The 22,190-nt window shown below is 42.3% G+C and overlaps 1 protein-coding gene across 1 annotated transcript in view; it reads left to right on the top strand.

Moving 5' to 3' along the window:
• LOC122172274 (protein AHNAK2-like) overlaps positions 1–22,190 on the top strand; it is a 70,343-nt gene that overhangs the window by 24,033 nt on the left and 24,120 nt on the right. The window contains exons 2-6 of the mRNA XM_042841279.2: positions 14,971–15,035; positions 16,010–16,105; positions 17,801–17,863; positions 20,971–21,112; positions 21,706–21,887. Of these exons, the coding sequence (XP_042697213.2) occupies positions 17,849–17,863; positions 20,971–21,112; positions 21,706–21,887 (339 nt within the window). The 5' untranslated portion in view covers positions 14,971–15,035; positions 16,010–16,105; positions 17,801–17,848. The remainder of the gene's footprint in view (positions 1–14,970; positions 15,036–16,009; positions 16,106–17,800; positions 17,864–20,970; positions 21,113–21,705; positions 21,888–22,190) is intronic.

Genomic DNA, 22,190 nt, shown 5'->3' with positions numbered 1-22,190 from the left:
AAATTTAGGAAACTAATAATGTTGTCTGTGATATAAAATATTTTCCCATAGAAAATTTCTGTTGCATTCCCCCCCCACACTCAGACTTTTGTTATTGCTCTTAAATTGAGTAATTTAAGTTACAAGTCTTTTCTTTTGTAATGTTTAACATCAAAACAAGTTGCTTTCCTCAAATAGCAAAGAAGTTTCCAAGGGCAGATATTTATGAGTCTTTATAAATGGTTGTACAAAAGCTACAATGTTTTGATTGCATTCCTGTTTTGAAAGGCAATTCGGCGGATGGCCCCTCACTCCTGCTCGGAGCGAAGGACCTCCCGCCGAATTGTCGCCGCAGATCGCGATTGTGGCTTTTTTGTTTGTTTGTTTGTCTGCTTGGGGCGGCCAAAACCCTGGAGCCGGCCCTGCTTGTTGCCTCTCCAGGTCAGTGCTGAATCACATTAGGCCAGTGGAAGCTTACAGCTATGCTCATGCTGTACCTGTTCTCTGGTTAGACAGAGAACTAAAGCCTCCAGGGCTGCCAGTCTAGCCGGCCATATTATTGCCTAGGCTGCCAGTCTAGTGCCGTATTGTTGCCTAGGCCGACAAGGCCTAGGCCTAGGGTGGCAAATTTTCAGGGGCGGAAGCTCCCCTCCGCGCCCCGCCCCCCTGCTCCAGCTCATCTCCACCTCCTCTGCAAGCGCGCCACGGCGTCCTGTTTCTCTCCCCTCCCAGCACTTGTGCCGCGAAACAGCTGTTTCGCGGGGCAGGGAGGGAGGGGGGGAGGAAGGGGAATGCCACGTGCTGGGGGAAGAGGTGGGGCCGGGGGCAGGGATTTGGGGAAGGGATCCAATAGGGGAAGGGAGGGGGCAGAATTGGAGGGGAACTTTGGGGAGGGGGTAGGAATGGGGGCGGGAAAAGGGCGGAGTTGGGTTGGGGCGGGGCCAGGGCGGCAATTATTTCCCGGCCTAGGGGCGGCAAAATTATTAATCCGCCACTGCCTCAAGCAATACATTCATTTTTTATTTGATCAATATTTAAATTGGAACCAGGCTGAGCTTTGACAGTGAAATAGGAAATCTACTGTAGAAAAAGCTTGGTTCTTTGGCTCAGTGGGTTGGAGATGCAAAACAATGCAGTATAGATAACATGCTTAAGCTTGAGGGATCTTATTTCACATTAGATACTCATTGCCTGCCTTTCTAGAGGAGTAATGCTGAATTCATGGCTATCTAGAAGGCAGTATATTAGGGAATTATTCCACTACATTGTGAAGGAAAGCCAGAGATTCAATTTTACCTGGATAGACTGGTTTGTGATACAGATCAAGGATTAGCTTAATGAGAATCAGTTTATTATGGTAAAAAGGCTGCAACTTAATTAACCAAAACAACTAGCCAGTCAGTTGTTGTGACAAGTTGTAACTCCCTTGTAATTCCAAAATTCCCAAGCCTGGTGAGACACTAAGATCAGACACAAGCCCCTGAGGGCCTGCTTAAAATACAAAAATCTCAATAGGGCATTGCCACAGGCTTCCACTCACCGCTGGGGCACCTCCTTGTGGCCACGTCTGGTGATTAGCTCCACTCAGATGCCATATCCCTTTCCTCACCCCATGGTCTCACTCTCTCTCTAGGACTTGGTGTATTCCTTCTTTGTGACTCAGCCTTCCAGCCAGGTCACTATAATCCTCCCTTCCAGGATATCATAGTCCTATGACATAGTCCCAGACAGTCTTTGACTCCACTGCTCAGTCTGTGCCACTTCTCCAGCAGCTTGTAGGGGATCCCAGCCTGCCTGCACTCCGGGTTCCAGTTCTATGTCCAGCAACTGCAGTCTGCTTGTGCCCTGACCTAGTTGCTATTTCCCTGGACTCCTTCCTACTTCTCTGCTCTTATCTTCTGATCTTGCCTGGGTTTATCAGCCCAAACTCCCTCCTCCCAGGGAATAACTGCAGACTACCTAACACCATAGCCCTGGACACACCTCCTTCTTCCAGGGAGTGACTGCAGACTACTTCCCTGTCACCCCTTTCTGCTGCCAACTTCTGGCTTTATACCAGCGCAGTCTTCACCTGCTCAGCTGAGCTTCATCTTCCATCAGTCTTTCAATCCCTGGCTCTCCCTCAGTTGCGCCAATCAAGTTAATTAACCTTACTTAACCTACTCTGCCTTGTGTGAGGGTGAATACCCCATCACAGGCCTAGATTCCAAGGCCAGAAGGACCATTGTGATCATGTAGTCTGACCTCCTGTATAGCACAGGCCATAAAACCTCCCCAAAATAATTCCTGGAGCAGATCTTTTAGAAAAACCTCCACATCTTCATTTAAGAATTGTCAGTGTTGGAGAATCCACCACGACCCTTCGTAAATTGTTCCAATGTTTAATTACTCTCACCATTAAAATTTATGCCTTATTTCCAGTCTGAATTTGTCTAGCTTCAACTTCCAGCCACTGGATCCTGTTATACCTTTCCTCTGCGAGACTGAAGAGCCCTTTATTAAATATTTGTTCCCCATGTAAGTACTTACAGACTGTAATCAAGTCACCCTTTAACCTTCTCTCTGTTAAAGTAACTAGATTGAACTCCTTGAGTGTCTTACTAAAGGCAGGTTTCATATTCCTTTAATAATTCTCCTGGCTCTTCTCTAAACCCTCTCCAGTTTAACAACATTCTTCTTGAATTATGGGCACCAGAACTGGACACAGCATTCCAGCAGCGAGCACACCAGTGCCAATTACAGGAGTAAAATACATTTTTCAGTGCCACTTGAGATCCCATGTTTATGCATCCCAAAATTGCATTTGCTCTTTTGGCCACACTGGGAGCTCATGTTCAACTGATTATCCACTACGTCTCCCAAATCTTTTTCAGAGTTACTGTTTCCCAGAATAGAGTCCCCCATCCTGTAAGCACGGGATACATTATTTGTTCCCAGATGTATACATTTATATTTAGCTGTATTAAAATGCATGTTGTTTGCTTCCACCTAGTTAATTAAGCAATCTAGATTGCTTTACATCAGAAACCTGTCCTTTTCATTATTTACCACTCCCCCAATTTTTGTGTCATCTGCAAACTTTATCAGTGATGATTTTATATTTTCTTCTAAGTCATTTATAAAGATCTTAAATAGTGTAGGGCCAAGAACCGATTCCTGCAGGACCCCTACTGGAAACAGACCTGCTCAATGACAATTCTCCATTTACAGTTACATTTTGAGACCCATCAGTTAGCCAATATTTAATCCATTTAATGTGTGACATGTTAATTTTATATTGTTCTAGTTGATACAGGCTTGATTTCCTGCAAGAAATGAGCCCTCTCCCAGGTTTGCCCTCACAAGAGTTGGCTCTTGAGTATCACCTATGGTGAGACTGATTCTGAACATTTTCACCATACGCCTTGTTTGGGAGGCAAGGCTGTAACCCATTTCTGGCCTTCCAGATTTTGGCAATGAATTTTGGACCAGTCATAAGATGTGACATACGATTTGAAACTTGAAACAAATATAAAAGTGCTTTCATGCTGGCAGTGAAGGCGTGAGAATGGGAGCATCATAATTTTAAAAAGAAGTTACTATAACGGATGGTAACTTGACTTGTTAGAAGATCATCCTGACATCCTTATGGTTATTACTATAACTATGGCATACTATAAAACACCAAGAGAATTCATACAGAAAGGAAGACACATATCAACATCCCATCCTATCTAGGGTGACCAGATAATAAGTGTGAAAAACCGGGACAGAGTGTGGGGGGTAATAGGAGCCTATATAAGAAAAAGCCCCAAATATCGGGACTGTCCCTATAAAATCGGGACATCTGGAAACCCTAATCCTATCACATAAAAAGACTGACATATAGAAAATTCCTGTATGTCCAAACCAAAAAAACACTAGAGCACAGGATGCCCATATATCCAGGGAAATTATTCCTACCCCTTCAGGACAAAGCAAAAATCAGAACAAGCCCTAGCATTAATGAGACATGGCCATTAAAAACACAAAAACATTGGGTAGATTGACCCAGGATAAGATTTCTTGAATCTCAGGCCAGGGCCTTTGCCATAAGAGTATACTTCTCCATCCTGCCACTCCCAGCTGTATTCAAACCAATGGAGAAGGGGAAGAACCAGAAGGGATATATTCAAAGACTTACTATTACTGCGTGGTCTTTATGTCTCTTGGGATATCACTCCTCACCAGGGCCAATCAGAGGATTCAGAGGGCCTGGGGCAAAGCAATTTTGGGGGCCCCTTCCATAAAAAAAAGTTGCAATATTATAGAATACTATATTCTCGTGGGGGCCCCTGCGGGGCCCAGGGCCTGGGGCAAATTGCCCCACTTGCCTCCCCCTCTGGGTGGCCCTGCTCCTCACTTGTTGGTTATATCCTGCTGAGGGTCCTGCAAATATGGGGACATTCCCTTAATAAACTTTTGCTGAAGGGCTTGTTGCCAAAGGCTACATTACCTCTGGAAAACAAGTTTAGTTTTGGGTGTTAGCCTGAAAATGTTCTATTAATAACAGAGGTTTCATCCTGGCAAACACGAGAGTTTTTGTGAGCCCCACCAAACTGCATTTCCTAGAGAGATCAGGAGAGAAAGTGTAAACATGCTGCAGTATTCCTCAGCCGAGTGATGAGGAATGGATGTTCTAGAGATAGTTTGATGAAACACATTAACCCAGGACCTGGGAAACTTCATTTTGACAATAAAGAAAAAAAGGGGTTGGAAAAAACCCCACTAGCATACTGTCCTTGTTTAAAATATGACACCGAGAAAGCCTGTGTATAACCCAGCCTGAGAACATTAATTCTCATGCTCTGAAATGTCCTCTAAGTCCGTTAAGTTTATCTTCCAAAATACAGTATAGATGTGCCACTGTGCCAGGAAACAGCTCGTTCCTGAGTGAGCTGGTTAAATTCCTGGTTCCCATTGCAAATGATGGTTCTTTTCGTGAGCAATATGCCTTTTCTGGGGATTTTATCTGTGAAGAGAGCATATCAATTAAAACACAATCATTAATAAAATCATCCACCTCCCTTTCCACCCGTGGTTCGTTAGATCCTGTACTTAGAATAGTGTGAATATCCATCCTGCTTTGACTTCCATGTTTCTATCCCTCATCTTTCACGGATAGTTGGATAAGCCCAAAGAAAATGTTTTATAAGCCTTACGTTCTTTGGGACAGGAACTGTCTTTTTGTTCTGTTAAAAGCACCTAGCACAAAGGGGTCCTGACTGGGTGTCCTAGGTGAATTTGTAATAAATAAATAAATAAATAAATAATAAAAGATCCCCCAGAGTTCAGTCCAATCCAGTGGTCCCCAAACTGGGACACAGAGGAATGCCCAGGGGGCGCGGCAGGGCCCGAGCCAGCCCCCACAGAGGGTGGGAAGGGAGCATCATCTAGCCCTGTTCTGCCCCCTGCTCTGCTCCAGCCCTGCCCCCGGCCATGACCCCTGCTCACGGCCCCGCTTCCGGTCTCCACTTTTCGTCTCAAGGTCATTAATAATCACTTTCCCGCCCCCCTCCCCACTTTTTTTAAAAAATACTATTCTCCAGTCATAGAGTACATGGCGTGTTCTAGGAAATCTCTACTGAAAATGAGTCTCTCAGTTCTTGGCAGACCTTTCCTAGAGATGCATATTACAGCATTCGATTAACCTGTGGGCATTCAGTTTCAGGCATATATGTACCACATGAAAGCCAGGCAAGCATACGGGCCTTACAGCTCATTGTAGTTTTATCAGTAAAGGCCATTTATTGCTTTTTTCCCCTCACAAATACATTTTACCTTCAGCAAGTGAATCTAGAAAGATGTTTCCCTAACAGCTGAGATTGCTGACTGCCTCAGGAGGGGGAACTGACCAACCAAGACACCCCCAACTCAAATGTGTATCCAAACAGCCTAGATCTTTGGGGAAGTTCATACTGGAATGTCATAGGCTCATGCCAGTGCATAGCCACTAGCACCGCTAATGAAAATGGGATCGACGCCCATGGTAAGCAGGAAGTTTTCTCGGTTTCTCTTTCAAACAAAATATCCCACGGGGAAGAGGAAAAACTAACAGGCAGGCGCTGAGTCACCCTGTGGTTATAGATTTTATTGTTCGTGTTCCTGTGTTCAAACAACATTGTCCTTTAAAAAAAAACCCTCTCAGCTGAATCGTAGCTAAGATGTTTTAGCATCAGTTGAATCAGATGCACTAATCAGTCATGTCATGGCCCTTCAAGACTGCAGTTTCATTAAGCGAATCTACAGGGGGTTTCTTTTATAACAATAGATCTTGAAGCTTATGAAAATGTTGGCTTTTTTACTCGTTAGTGTAGCAATGGGTCATCATTTCCATTTGTAACTTGAGCAAAAAAAAAAGAAGGTGGAGGCTCTGGGGAAAATCAGGAGGAATATTGGAATATTTTAGGCAGCTGATTACATTGAGTGCAATAACTATTTTTATGCTGTACATACCATTTGCACAGCACATTTAGCAGATGGACTGGCAAATTCTGACTAGTCCAGCCACATGATGCAATTAGGAAAAAGAAAGTGGTTCTGCTTATTGATTCATGAATCTTTATTACGGTAGATTTTGGAAAGTGCAGAAAAGGAAGCCAAAGAGCAGAGAGTAGTTTAAATACTGCAGATTCATGCTTTTGCTCAGAAAATGGTAAGTAGGAGAGATGATGGGGTTGGTCTGTTTCACTGTTGTTTTAACATTGGTTTTGTTTGTTTGTGATGCTTTTTAATTAAATTAAAAGTTCCAATTTAGGAAACTTCCAATTATGAGAACTTTAGGGAGACCAAACCCAAGAATTCACTAGTTTAGTAAAGGCTGGGAGTTGACTGACTGTCCAAAGCTCTGTTGTGATTGGCCACATGAACCTTTTGGAGGATGTCTCAGCTATTCACCAGCTCCCCAAAGGGCATTCTGCGAGGATCTCACCATTGAAACACAAACAATCCCTAAGCCCATTAAGTTAACGGGGAAGGTTAATGGCGAATAAAGGTAATAAGGGCGGTGGATGGGAATGCTGGAGGAATGGGTAAAAAGATGCAGTTAAGGGACTGGTGAAGGGCTGAAAGAGGAAAAGGAGCAAGTTTGAACTGCCCTTATCACCACCACCACCAAATGCAATGCCACCAGATGTGGCCCTTTCAGCGACTGTTAACCCTCTTGCTATTGTACAAACAAAAAGCCCAGATTCAGGACAACCTGCCTATCCAAGAACGGCTCTTATGCATGTGTTTAAATCCCATTGACAATAATGAAACTTAAGCACATGCTTAAAGTTCAGCATGGGCTCAAGTGTTTTCCTGAATCAGGGGCTAACCTAGGAACTGTTTCATATCCTAAATGTAGCATTTGTCAGAGAAAGTGAATTGAAAGTGGCCATTGGGCCACAAACCGCAGCTGCAAGCGCAGCTGGGCTTCTGAGGGCTAGAAGGAAAAAGGAAGAGTTCACATAGGAAGGACACTTTAAAGAAAGAGAAAACAGGCTGAGAAAAAATAACAAATAGCTCATATACTAAAAATAATGGAGAAAAGGTGTTAGAAACATTTCTTAAATGTTCTTGCTTGTGCTTTTAATAGACACTACTCCTCAGAGCGAAGGACTACATTGCACCGATTGCCACAATAGCGTATTTTGAAAAAGGGTTTTCAAATAAAAATTCATAGAATTACAGAGTTGTTCTCTGACAGCAATCAGCCACTCAAGTGTGTGAGTTAATAGGCACACATCTGGGGTGACTAAAGGCATGGAGCTAAATGCATGTGAGGTGCTTCCACCGGTGTATTACTAATGCACATCTTGGAATGGCTTATTGGTATAAGGGCTTGTTTAAAACCTTCCAAGATGCTAATTACGCAGGTCCTCTGTCACAGGGTCCACTCACCGCTAGTGGCACCTCCTGCTGGCCATCCTGGGGATTAGCTCCGGGCAGGCATTGCGCCCTGGTGGTGTCTCTCCCACCATCCTCTCACCCTCGGACCTCTCTCTCTCCAGGAACTGCAGCCTCCTCTTCGTGGTTCAGCTCTTCAGCTGGATCACCATGTGTTCCCCACTCCTGGGCCCACCCTCTACTCAGGGGCCTGGCTCAGGGGCTCTCTCATCAGCAGCCAAGGTTTGACCTACCTCATACCTGGCTGCTCTTTCTCCTAAGCCCTGCCTATCTCTCTGGCGTTCCCCCTGGGTTTGCCAGTCCAAACTCTCCTCACCCAGGGAGTAATCTAGGCTACTTGCCTTTAGCCGCAGACTCACCTCCCTTCTCCCAGGGAGTGACTGCAGACTCCTTCTCTGCAGCCCCTTTCTGTTGCCAGCTACCTCTATACAGGCCCCTCCTGTTCCTGTTCAGTGGAGCCTTGCATCTGATTAATCAATTCCTGCTCCCTGGCTCTTCCTCCCGGGGCAGCCTGGAAAGTTAATTGGGCCTAGCTGGCGACCTTAACCCCTTCCAGTCCTGTGTGGAATGGACACTCTATCACATCCTCCTTATACTGTGAATTTATTTATGTGCGCTGATTTACATCAGCTGAGGATAAATACCTATTATGGCTCCAATCCTGCAAAGGCTTACACAAATGCTTATATTTAAACAGGAGAGAAAAGGTGGGGGAGGTAACAGAAGTTGATCCAATAAAAGCTATTACCTCCCCCACCTTTTCTCTCTAATATCCTGGAACCAACATGGCTACCACAACACTGCATGCATACATTTAAGCATGTGAGTAGACCCAGTGACATCACTTGACATTTATTTATATTGTACACGATTTGCAAAATTGCTCTTAAAATCCAGCGCAGGCTCAAAAATCTGCTATTATTATTTTCATTATTGTGTTATTATATGCTCAAAATGTGTTAGGCCCTGTACAACATGCAGTATAGGAAAACACAGTCCTTTCCCTAAAGAGATTGCAATTTATGACTGCATCCTGCAAACACAATGCACATGAGTACTTCAACTGAACTCAAAGTTAATCCCATACGTAAGACTGCATCCACATCACGAAAAAAGGCATTTTCTTACCATGTGTTACCTAACATGTAAAAAAATCACAGTGAAGACAAAGCAGTTTGTAGTTTTCACACGTTAACAGGTTGAGGTAAACACGAGAGGGGAGTGTCACATTTGTCTGCTAATATGCATTAAAACTACAACAGCCGTGTCTTTACTTGTGTTAGTTGCCACATGCTAGGGAACACATGGTAAGAACACACTTTTTTTCCTGGTGAAGACAAGGCTTGAGTGTTAGCATGATTCAGGCTAAGGCTACACTAGGAAAAAGGTGAATTTTTACCCCTTGTTAAACTAACCCGTGTTAATCAACAGAACAGGGTGGGGAGAAGAGATGCAATATGCAAGCAAAACAGAGAGTATACTAATTGGTATACACACAATTCATTCAAGTTTTTAAAATATACTTTTAATGACATTTTATATGAATTTTCTTATTTTCTCTTATTTTCTTAAATATATAAATATTATTGTAAATTAATTTCCCAGTCTCCAAATTAAATCTAGATTTTAATTAAATGTAAATGACAAATTCAAGCATGACTGTTAGATTAGCTGATACTGTCACACTTTATTTTGACACTTAAATGTTGCTTTTTTAGAAATTGTTACAGCTGTAGATTTGAACATTGAAATAGTTACCTGGTTTTAAATTTTTGCATTTTTTTCCAAATTGAGTTGGCCACGCTAGAGAGAAATTATCAGAAAAACTTATTTTAAAAAGCTAATGTGATTTTGAGTCATATGATATGAACTTGTTCTGTTCGATATAACTCCTACTCCCCACTTTCAAAAAAATTCCTCTGTTCTGAAATCAGTCCAGTGGCTATTGGAAGTGGTTACAGGCATGAATTCCATTTTGTTTATGAAAACATTTTGGACAAAGCATTGATTGTTAAGGATTTATGAAAAGAATTAAAACCTATGAAATGTTGGCATAACTGCTATTTAGAGCATGAAAATGACATACACATGAATCACAGTTTCTTGGCACGTTTATTTATATACAGAAAAATAAAAAGCTTTGCTTAAGACAGAATTAATCAGCATAGTTCTCATTTTTATAAGTTTGTTTTTAGTGTCTTGTGAAGTAAGAAAAATTTGGGCCAAATCTTGGGGCTAGTTTTACTATGGCAGAAAAGGGCGTATTAGCCCCAGATGGCTGCATAAGGAGGCTGAATACAAGGCTAACTGATCTGGAGGGCAACTGACCTATGAGTAGGCAGAGGGCAGCAAGGACAGATTCATATTCACTCAGTGGCAGGACGTGCAAAGTTTCTTGAGAGGTAGGATATTTGTGCAGGAGACCTCCTCTCTCCATCACCCGAGTCATTTCTATATGGGTGAGATGGGGTTGGGTTTCCTAATTTTTTCATGAAGTAAAAGTAAATAATTTTAGCGGTACTTCAGGAAGAGATGCACGGGGTACTCCCTCCCTTACTAACCAAAACTGAAGAAAGAGGTCTTTTTACTCTTGGGGATGGATTTGCTCCTTAAAATACACGGATGCATTTTGGTGTATCTTTTGGTGAATCTCTAATAGGGTGACCAGATGAGGGAAAGCAAATATTGGGACACATGGAGTGGGGGAGGAGGGGAGGGTGCCCGCCGGCAAAGCAAAAAAACCCAAAACCAACCCCGAGTCAGTCCTGCCGGCGGAGCAGGGACACACCCCGAAATATTGGGACGGTCCCGATTTTATCGGGACATCTGGTCACCCTAATCTCTAAACACCTCTATGTTCAGAGATAGGTGAGGGGTTTGCCTGTCAGATGTACAATACCCCTGAATGAGTCAGAATGATGAGTGATATCTACCATCTGTAGGTTGGTCAGGTATTTGAAAAATACCTGTGGGTATCAGGTTCCCCCACCCTGTTGACCCATCCCTGGCAAAATACAGGAAACTCCCTTTGCTCCGTCATTGCTACAATCCACCTACCTGCCCGTGCTTGCCCTGGAGAAGAGATGAACTTATGATTCAGTCACAGACAGTTAAAATCAGAATTAAAAATAGCAGTCAAGGTTGGGAGATAAGTGCCCAACTGTCACAAACTCAGTAGGAATGAGGTGCCTAACTCCCTTGGGCCTTTTGAACATCCCAATCTTAGAGATTAGGCTAGACCAGCAGGTGATAAAGACATATAGTAGTTATAGGTTTCCTTTGTTTAAAGCATGTGGTTTAACATGTTGTGTATAGTTTCATTGTACCTTAGTCAGAACTTCTAGTGTAAATGCATACAGTCACCGCATAGGACATAAAAAGGTGTGGCTTTCTGCCCAGCTAAACAAGCCAATCAGGTACAGTTTATAGGGCCATTCTGGTTTTGAAAACGGTGGGCTTGATTCCCTGCTGCATTGCTCCTGTTCGATAAACGGGTAATTTCACTGCAATCACTGATGTCATACCGGGGTAAAACAGGAGGGAAAACAGGGTGAGTCAGCCCTACAAACTGTACAGAGAACTTTTTCCTTTCTGTCTTCCAGTAACAAATGACAACATTATTGCCAACTGCCCACACTCAACACTAAAATTAACCTAGCAATGGCAGGACTTCAAGTGCTGCATTTGACATGTCTGAGGAGCAAGTGAGCTAACAGACTGAAATGATATTTTGTTAAGTCACTTTGCTGGCCACCTGTGCTTGTGGGTGCATTTTTGTTTTTGTTTTCCAGTGAAAATACAATAATACAAAATGTCCAAGAAAATAGTAAAGACTTGGGCTTACGGTAACAGCCATAAAACTAGGCATCTGCAGCTGCAGCTTTAGAAAAACCAACCAAATTAAACGCTCTGGGCTCAGGCCTACAGCCATGACACACACAAATTCTCATTGAATTACATAGATTCATAGATTCATAGATTTTAGGACTGGAAGGGACCTCGTCGAGTCCAGTCCCCTGCCCGCATGGCAGGACCAAATACTGTCTAGACCATCCCTGATAGACATTTATCTAACCTACTCTTAAATATCTCCAGAGATGGAGATTCCACAACCTCCCTAGGCAATTTATTCCAGTGTTTAACCACCCTGACAGTTAGGAACTTTTTCCTAATGTCCAACCTAGACTTCCCTTGCTGCAGTTTAAACCCATTGCTTCTTGTTCTATCCTTAGAGGCTAAGGTGAACAAGTTTTCTCCCTCCTCCTTATGACACCCTTTTAAATACCTGAAAACTGCTATCATGTCCCCTCTCAGTCTTCTCTTTTCCAAACTAAACAAACCCAATTCTTTCAGCCTTCCTTCATAGGTCATGTTCTCAAGACCTTTAATCATTCTTGTTGCTCTTCTCTGGACCCTTTCCAATTTCTCCACATCTTTTTTGAAATGCGGTGCCCAGAACTGGACACAATACTCCAGCTGAGGCCTAACCAGAGCAGAGTAGAGCGGAAGAATGACTTCTCGTGTCTTGCTCACAACACACCTGTTAATACATCCCAGAATCATGTTTGCTTTTTTTGCAACAGCATCACACTGTTGACTCATATTTAGCTTGTGGTCCATTATAACCCCTAGATCCCTTTCTGCCGTACTCCTTCCTAGACAGTCTCTTCCTATTCTGCATGTGTGAAACTGATTTACATGTGGGTAAAAGCTCCCCCCCTCCATCCCTCCCAGGCCAAACTTTTCAAACTTCAGTGCCCAAATTTAGGCTTCGAAACACATATTTAGGCTTCTAAACAGAACTGTACTGATTTTCAAAGCCGCCAAACCTTTGCAATGCTCATTAACTTTAGTGAGATTTATATTGGCTCAGCACCTGTGAAAAATCAGGCCCATATAAATGACGTAGGCTCTTAGGAGCCCAACCTGCATACCCGCCTTCTTTGAAAACTTTAGCCCAGAATTGTTTTGGACATTTATATTTGAAGAACTCTGTTCTCTTCATTTAAGTGAAGCTTTTAATCCTCAATCAGATTGCTTTGCTGTTTCTGAGTATTATTATTTAATACCAATAATATTATCTAAATAATTTCACATTCAAAGAAAAACCAGATTAGGAAAAACTAAAGAACAGAGTGCAGAGCCCTATGAAGATGAGCTAGCAACAACAACAAAAAAGTCACCGTAGAAAAAGTGACTTGGAAAATCGTAGCAAAAGATCAGCATTATAGAGGGTTAAATATACACAAGTAGGGCTGGCCTGTTCACACATCCCTGTTATCATTCATCAGACTCTACATGAGAGATCTGACCTGGAGATTCTTCACTCAGAGTGGTCAGTAAGTTGAACCATTCTGCTTGTGGGTCTCTTTGCTATTGTCTGAACTGCTCATAAATTTCTTTGACATTAATAGGATCATCTGTGAGTGAGAATTACTCACATGACTGACAATTGCAAGATGGGCCCTAAATGTGGCATAAAAAACACAAAGTAAAAAGAAAATAGAGCAGGAAGTTTGATTGGGTGGGGAGGTAAGAGGAGTGACTAGAAAGGGCAAGAAGAAAAGGAATATTTGCTCATGAGGGAGTATTAGTGGAACAATATGCACATTAGAGAATGTGCAATTCTATCACACTATGATCGATTAGGCCTACATTTTCAAAAGTGACTAGTGATTTTGGGTATCTCAATTTTTGGGTGTCCAACTCAAGGCACCTAAAGGGGGTCTGGTGTTCAGGAAGTGATGACAACCCAGCCTTTGAAAATTAAGCTTTTTAGAGATGTTTCAGTTTAGGCACCCAAAACTGAGGGATTCAAAATCCCTGGTCACTTCTGACCATCTGGTGTCCTTGGATAAGGGATGGAAGGCCTTCAAATTTTAGGAAATTTGGTTCCACTAGACAAAGGTTTAGTTTGCTTTTTATTTTGTCTAAATAAGTTCAGCTATCCCTGCATGGCTATTTGATACTGACCAATAACAGCTGAGTCTTTTTGGTTATCATAGCCCTAAGCACTCTGCACAAAGATAGACCTACATTCCACAGCAAGGCCCCCTGGTTCTGATCTATCCCAGTGCTGAATTTGCAGCCCATTGGAAATTTTCTGGCAGCTTCAAGTAAATTCAAACTCTGACGCTTTTATTGAATCATATTTGAAAAATAAATCTTGCAACCAGCATAATATTCCATGTGCTAATTCACCTGATTTTATCCTGCCCCCAAATTTTCCATTCACTGCAGATTTTTGTATTGCCAATGCATAACTGCATTAGAATGGCGGTGGCTTTGGTGGAAAGAGAGTTTTAACCTTGAGAAGCTGTAGGCAGCAGTTTCAGATTTCATATCCACGAGGCAGTTGAATCTGTTGGCAGTAAGGAAGTTCTGGACTTACTCTTTCACTCACCCTGAGAGGGCAAGGGCAGAGGTGACTTGAACACTTTGGAAAGTGGAACTCCAAGTTTCCTATTCCAGCAACCAACCCCAACCCCCATCTCCCAGTCCCAATATGCTTCAATGCACCAAACAATTATGGATAAGCACATTAACTAGATGCTTCAGCTAAAATGATTGATGTAAAATAGTTAATGTTGATATTTAAAATGCCATCATTAAGCTTCAGCATTAACACCCACGGCATGAGGCAATGCCCACATTTCAGGAACTATTATTTCAGGCCACCTGACTGCTGTATGCTTTCCTGTCTCTTTGTCAATTAAAGAGCTTGGAATAGAACTCAGATGCTTAGTGCCTGTCTCGAGCCATTAGGCCACAATCCCTCCCATTAATTTAAAAGATTCCTGCCAGTCTGTAATGTATTTTTCCAGGTTCGGGACTTCTTTCTTCTTTTCTCTTTACAAAGTTTACATCAGTGGAGGTGTGACTACTTTTTGTACCTTTGGGAAGACTAGCAGGATGAAATTTGAGAAACCCTGCCATAAAGATTGGATTTGAAGGATATCAGGCCATCCTGAGACTTTCCATAACCATACTGCTCTGTAAACTTTGTATTTGTAAAACTCACTGCCTTCTGCACTGAGTTGATGGACTAGCACCTAGGATTGATGGCTCATATGTTGTTTCCAGGTTCTGGCATACAGCTGAGACCAGGGGAGCCTGAGGTTGATGCTGATGCAGAAGAAGACGATTCTGTGAGTAATGTTACTGTTCACTTCTGAAAGCTTGCTAATTAATGTTTTAGTTACACTTTTTTTCACAAAGATGTGTCTATTATTACTTCTGTTAAGGAGATATCCTGGCAGCTTGATCGGCCTTTTGATAAACTGATGTTCAGATATTCAGAATTCGGGGCAACGTCACATGCATTAGAGTGGGGCTCTTTGCATTCAAGGGAGGGCTTTCCCCCTCAGAGATTTGTAACGTGCCAGTAAAAGTTATATTCCATGGTATAGCAAATTCTTGTTTTCACAGTGGTTGAATTTTTGTTTCAAGGATGGCCTAACTTGTCCACTGGCATGAGCTTCCCGAGAGACCCCAGAAAGAATTTCGCTGAGTCATCCAGAATTCCTCCTAGGAATTCCAACTGCTATGAGGCTCCACTGCACATCTGAGGTTACTGGGGGCATAATTAACCCTAAAGCAAGGGGGGAAAGTCGTCATAACCTCTTGTGATCATTATTTCTGTCTAATCTGTCTGTATTTCAAATATCAGAGGGGTAGCCGTGTTAGTCTGAATCTGTAAAAAGCAACAGAGGGTCCTGTGGCACCTTTAAGTCTAACAGAAGTATTGGGAGCATAAGCTTTCGTGGGTAAGAACCTCACTTCTTCAGATGCTTATGCTCCCAATACTTCTGTTAGTCTTAAAGGTGCCACAGGACCCTCTGTTGCTTTTTACTGTATTTCAAATGTATCCTTAGTTAAGAAAGACATTGTGAAAGCATCATTTCTGTTTCCAAGGACTATATCCTCTGTTGTTTATATCAAATTCTTAAATGGGAATTATGTTTGCCCCAAAAGAAAATAACGAATGGCCATTCTGCAGCCACTGTGACTGGTATCAGGCTTGCACAGAGAGGAATTTTATATTATATTCATTGTCTCCCGACCAATAGGGATTACTGTTGCTAAATGTTGACCATTATTTCCCCTCATTTCTTTCCTGCAGGTCAATGAAGTGACAATAGAAAACATACGGCCAAGGCCACAAGGATCCTCTCCAGTTTATGAGTATTCCATAGAAGAAGAATATTTTAACAAAAAGGCAAGACATACATAAGGTTTTCATGTTACACTCAATTCATTTTTGGCCAAATTCTCATCTTTTGGGGCTTATTAGCAAAAATCCCATTGACTTCTGTAGGACTAGAATTTGGACATGTATAAAAAGTACTTTGAAATCCACACCCTCACCTTCTCAATCCTTTCATAGCCGTTTTAGTTTACCAAACAGTGCATAATTACTTGTATTTATGGGCAGGAGAGTTTCAGGATTCAGCTGACATTTCATTGTGAAGAAAAAGCATGATCAGTAATATATTAAGAAAATATTTGGTTTTCTATATGAAAATGTAAAGCATTCAAGGATTTTTTCCTAATTCTTTCCTGATTGGAGGTGGGGTGGAGAGTATCAGGAAACAACTTCCTCGACCTTCCCTCACCTCTGGGTTCCAGCCCAGGCACCCTTTAATAAGCAGCCAAGGTGTGTCTACACAGACCCCTTGCTGCCTCCTTGGACCACTTCCTTCCTCCACCTGTCTTGAGCCTTTCCCACAGCCTTGTCCAAGGCTCATTGTCTATCAGCCTCTCTCTCTCTCTCTAGACCCCTTTCACAAGTTCACTGCAGAGCTTTAGCACTTTCTGCCACTCATGTGGCTTTGCTGCAGGAGAGTTTCTCTACTTCCCTAGCAGGGCAGTCCCTGACCCTGTGGGAGTTTTCCTGTCCCTCCACCAGCATGCAGAATCCTGGGAAACTCACTTTCTCCATCTTGCCTTCACAACTGCCTTGTACTCCCAGTTGCAGGCTGGCCTGCCTTCCTTCAGGGAGGCTCTATCTGCCAGCAGGCCAACACAGATACCTGGAGGCAGCCAGTCTTCTGCCCCTGAATCAGAGCCAGATATCTGCTCTCCTTCCTGGTCAGTATCCCACTGAGCTTTTAGCTCCTCCCTCTAAGTTTGACAGCTACTACTGGTGTAGTGAGGCGGAGCTGATTGACCCCACAGGCTCTCATGAAATCCTTCTTGCTCATTGTGGGGTTATACACACAACCAGTAGGGCTGCGCCCTGTCCAGGGTTTCCCAGGATTGTCCCTTTTTTGAGGTAGCTGTCCCAGACAAAATGGTTCGGCTATCCCATTTTTTTGTACCTCAGACATGCATGTTTAAACAAACATGATGAATCCACAGCGTGACTGACATACAGTTTGTTCCGTCGAAAAAATATGAAATCAAAATATTTGGGAATTCTTGTCGGTTTCATCTAAACGTTTTGGTTGTAAAAAAAATTCTGTAAAATGATTTCTCATTTTGAAATGGCTTTTAATTTTATTTACAATATTTAAAAATGTTAAAAATGCTCAAAACCAAAATGAAGTGTTATCTGCTTTGACTGACCTGAAATGATTTTTTTTTTTAGGCTTTTTTTGGCTTTTTAAGTCACCAAAAATTAAAAAAAAAGGAAACTATTTTTTTAAGTGCCAGCAAACAATCTGCACAGCTCTTATCATGCGGTTAAATCCACACACACTGAGCTGAAAATTAACATTATAGACGCTAATGGAGACATCCGCTACTGGTTTTTAAAACAGTAATAGACTTCAGTGTGAATTATGAATGTTAGCTCTCACCAAAATATAGGCTAAGAGCCCTGTTTTGAGCAAGGCACAGGCCATATAATCTCTGTGTGAACTTTACAATACTATCTTAGCCGAACACTAAATAATTACAATTGCTTTTCCAGCTACAAGAAGATACAGAGAACGAAAAATATTCTACAGACAAACAAAAAATGAGTCATTCACAGGTGAGTTTAAATGGTTACACAGAAAGCAAATTTCATTAGACAGTGCAAATATGGCAAGAGTAAACAGAGGAGAAAGAACAATGGATTCAGATGAGTTTTGGCAACCTGCTTAATAAATAAGATTTCTATTGTATACTTTTGTATATTGTATACTGTGTAAATCACAAGAAATTACTGCATCATGGGAATGTATGCACCACTGATATTTTCCCCTTCCCAGTGGAAAGAACTTTGTTATAATGTAAAACTCCTGCCTTGATGGGATGGGATAGAGAGAGAATATAATCTTGCATGCCACACCTCTGTAAAAACCCATGAGCAATTTTTTACAGTTAGGCTCATTGTTTTCTACAGTATAAAAGCTTCACAGGTGTGTGTGACACACCAGGGTACAATCCAGACTAATGAGCAGCTGTATCACTCCTGCCCTGCAACCTTGGGTGCCTTACAATGCCTTGCTAAAGTAGCTGCCACCCACACCCTGAGTGTGTGTCACTGCAGCCTGCCAGCTACATGTGGGTTACATTCTGGTTTTCACCAGCCTTGACTATACTGCAGGGTAACCCCAGCACACCTCCCACCCTAACCCCCGTCTTAGATTTTCCGCAGAAATGAATGTCCTGTATTGCCCAGCACTCTCCTGGACAATACAAGTTTTATTAAGTCCATTATTCCTTTATGAGACTAATATGCACACAACTTGAACCAAATGGAGTTATCCCCAGACACTTCAATTTAAACACACTGAAGCATAAAAGTCAGAAATGGTTACAAGAAAAATAAAGATAAGATGTTTACTAATGCCTAACAAACTATATCAGAGTCAAGCAAAGTTTCTCACCACATGCTTTCAGCAGTCTTACTGACCAAAACCTGTAGATCAGGACCCCTCTCCCAGAGTCCAACTTTGTCGCTTCAGGTGCAGAGAATGTGATTGGCAGAGAGAGAGAGGGGTGTATTGGGGTATTTGCCCCTTTTTACAGTTTCAGTCCCTCTCCTGAAAAACATTTCCAGCTGGCACTAGGAGACAAAGAGTCTATGTGGAAGGATGTTCCCTGCTGCTTTTTCCACCTGTTTGAACTTCCTTTGTCTTCTCTTCCTGCTTGAATACTCTGGTTACAGCTTACATGCAAATTAAGCAGAACACATATTCCTTTATTTAGGACAGACCTGTTTGCCAACGTCTGCTTGGGCAGGGCTGTGAGGATTGGAATATGTACACCATACAGGGAAATCTTATAAACTTTACGTACAATGTTGCCACACAATATTTTATCAGGACAATAGTGAACAGAAAATTATGAGTTTTCAAATGATACCTTACAAGGCATACTTTGTACATGTAGTGTATAGGGTGCGAATACAGGGGTACATTCTGTCACTGCGAGTCCGTGAGGTGATGGAGATCAACACACAGAATAAAGAAAAGAAAATGAGACTACAACACTTGCTTTCAGATGTGCCCTCTAATCCCTTGCTGGGAATACAGGTGCACACTCTTCTGCGATACCCCTCTCTCTTTTATTTGCTCCACTGATCTCAGGATTGGAGTGTTCTAAGAAGAGTGAGTGGTCTCCCACATTTCTTATAGGTTTCTGCCATACAGAGACACATAAAAGCCAATTTTCTTGGTATGGTTGTTGTCAGACTCTACCATTATTTTATCTATTTGGGGGAAGTTTAACATACAGCCTTTTTAAGGTAAGAGTCTACATTTTTTACACACTCAAATCTCATGCTCGGGCAGATCATCAGCTGATATAAATGCTGACTTATCTCAAGAGTAGGGTAAGTCAAGGATCTGGCCCATTCAAGGAAATACAGGGCCAAAAACTGACACTGGAAGATCTGAATGGCAATAAAAGAAGGATTAGTTTACGAATTAATATAATTTTTATCTATTGCTCACTTCTGACCAATCATATAGAGGAGCCAACGCAATCTTATGTCTGGCACATTCCTGAAAGTGCATTATTATTTGCTATTTGTCTTATCATAGTACCTAGGAGCCCTAGTCATGAACCAGGATGCACTGTGCTAGATGATGTACAAATACAGAACAAAAAAACATTCTCTGCCCCAAAGACACCAACAGCAAAGACCTGTGGAGAAGGTCAAACTCCTGTCAAGGGGTGGTGGTGGGAGAACAGGAAGACAGACCCTCAGGGGCTGAGCCCAGCTTGGCATAGGCACCGACTCCGTGGGTGCTCTGGGGCTGGAGCACCCATGGGGAAAAAATGGTGGGTTCTGAGCACCCACCGGGAGCCCCCCTATCAGCTCTCCCCACCCACGCAGCGCCTCCTGCCCGTTGGCAGGCCCCGCTGATCAGCACCTCCCCCTCTCTCTCCACGCTCTCACGTGCCACGATCAGCTGTTTCACGGCATGCAGGAGGTTCTTGGGGGGGGGGAAGGAGCGAGGGCATGGCACGCTTGGGAGAGGGGGTGGAACGGGGCAGGAAGAAGCGGGGTGGGGGTGGAACGAGGGCAGAAAGAGGCAGGGCAGAGGTGGGACCTTGGGGGAAGGGATGAGTGGGGGCAGGAGGCGGAGCCCTGGCAGAGCCAGGGATCCAGCACCCCCCGGCTAGGGTGACTAGATGTCCCAATTTTATAGGGACAGTCCTGATTTTGGGGTCTTTTTCTTATATAGGCTCCTATTACCCCCCACCCCCTGTCCCGATTTTTCATATTTGCTGTCTGGTCACCCTACCCCCGGCACATTGGAAAGTCGGCGTCTGTGCAGCTTAGGACTGGGGCGAATGAAATGAACTTTAAAGAGAGGACCCAGCCCTTCCTTCCTGAGGCTCTGTCTTTCTGCTCCCCCAGCCGTACTTGAGCTGAGCAATCTGGCCCCTGTCCAATACAACACTTAAGCATGTGCTTAACTGTAAATATTTGCACAGTCCCATTGGAATGGAGTGAAGGTGTTCAGCACTTTGCCCATATTGTACATATAAGTTCCCATTTTTAAGCAATCTTTCTTGAGGGAGATATGGTAAGTATTTCTGAAGATGCTCATCTTGTGTGTGAGAGGAAGATTTCAATATAGTGTCAAGTGGTCGGTATGAATTAACAATGAATTTTAACATGACATCTTCCTGGGCATCTAGGAGTCTATGGAGGTGACCCTGAAAACAGAAGTGGAATCTGGTGCTAGCGGTTTTAGTGTGACTGGTGGAGGAAATGAAGGAATATTTGTAAAACAGGTGCTCAAGGGATCCCCTGCTTCGAAAATATTCAGTTTGAGAGAAGGTACAGTCTGATATTCTGGATTTTTTAAAAACACTATTATCTAGAAATTTGAAAAAAAAAATCACAAAGTTTGTTTATAAGGACACACACACACACACTCATATTTTCAGATACTAGCAAAAATAGGTCCCCGTCCTGCAAACACCAGTGCACATGTTTAACTTTACTCCCATGAGCAGTTTGCAGGATCAGTACCTGAAATAATAATGAAATATGGATTTCCTATAAATCATGGAATACACTACTTTTCACTAGAACTAGTCAGTAATTAAAAAATATATATATGATACAATTAATTCATTAAATTTCAAAGATAAAAGTAACTTACATCTATGAAGAATATGGCCCAATATGCAGTAAGCCTTTTATGAACTATTATATGTATGAATACACAATAATACAATAAATAATACTATTTAAACAAATAAAACTCCAAAGCATACATATTAAAACAAATCATGATATGCTTTATATAATCATCATATGTTTATGACCCTTCATGTTTATATGATCATCAAGAACAATGTGATTTGAAAAACCGCATGATATAGCAAACTGATATCTTAAAATAAAATGTCTGGTACCGTTTGCAGGTGATCAGCTATTAAGTGCCACAATATTTTTTGATAATATCAAATATGAAGATGCACTCAAGATTCTACAATATTCCGAGCCATACAAAGTACAATTCAGTCTCAAAAGAAAACTTGCTGGGAAAGAAGAGCTAGAAAAAATACATTCTACAGCACAACACAAGAAGGAAAAAATAAGTCAGGTAAAATTATTTCTGTATCATGTTAGAAAGAATAAGAAAATACTACAAATGTACATTATATAGTAACATTGGAGATGGGGAAATACAGGCCCTTGTCCTGCAAACACACACATGCTTCACTTTACTACCTTTATGATACTTTCGGACAAAACCTGCAGTTCTCACTCAGGGTGAAATCCACTCCTATGCAGAAAGCCAGCACAAAAACTACGCACCTCTTTAGTCCAAATTAAGCCCTGTGTACAAGGGAGTATTTCACTTAAGTCCTTAATCAAGCTAAACTTGCATTGAATATGATGGAAG

This window comes from Chrysemys picta, chromosome 4 (genome assembly GCF_011386835.1).
Source record: "Chrysemys picta bellii isolate R12L10 chromosome 4, ASM1138683v2, whole genome shotgun sequence".
NCBI lineage: Eukaryota > Metazoa > Chordata > Testudines > Emydidae > Chrysemys > Chrysemys picta.
Note: the sequence above shows the minus strand (reverse complement) of the source record. Positions and strands in the feature narration are given on the sequence as shown.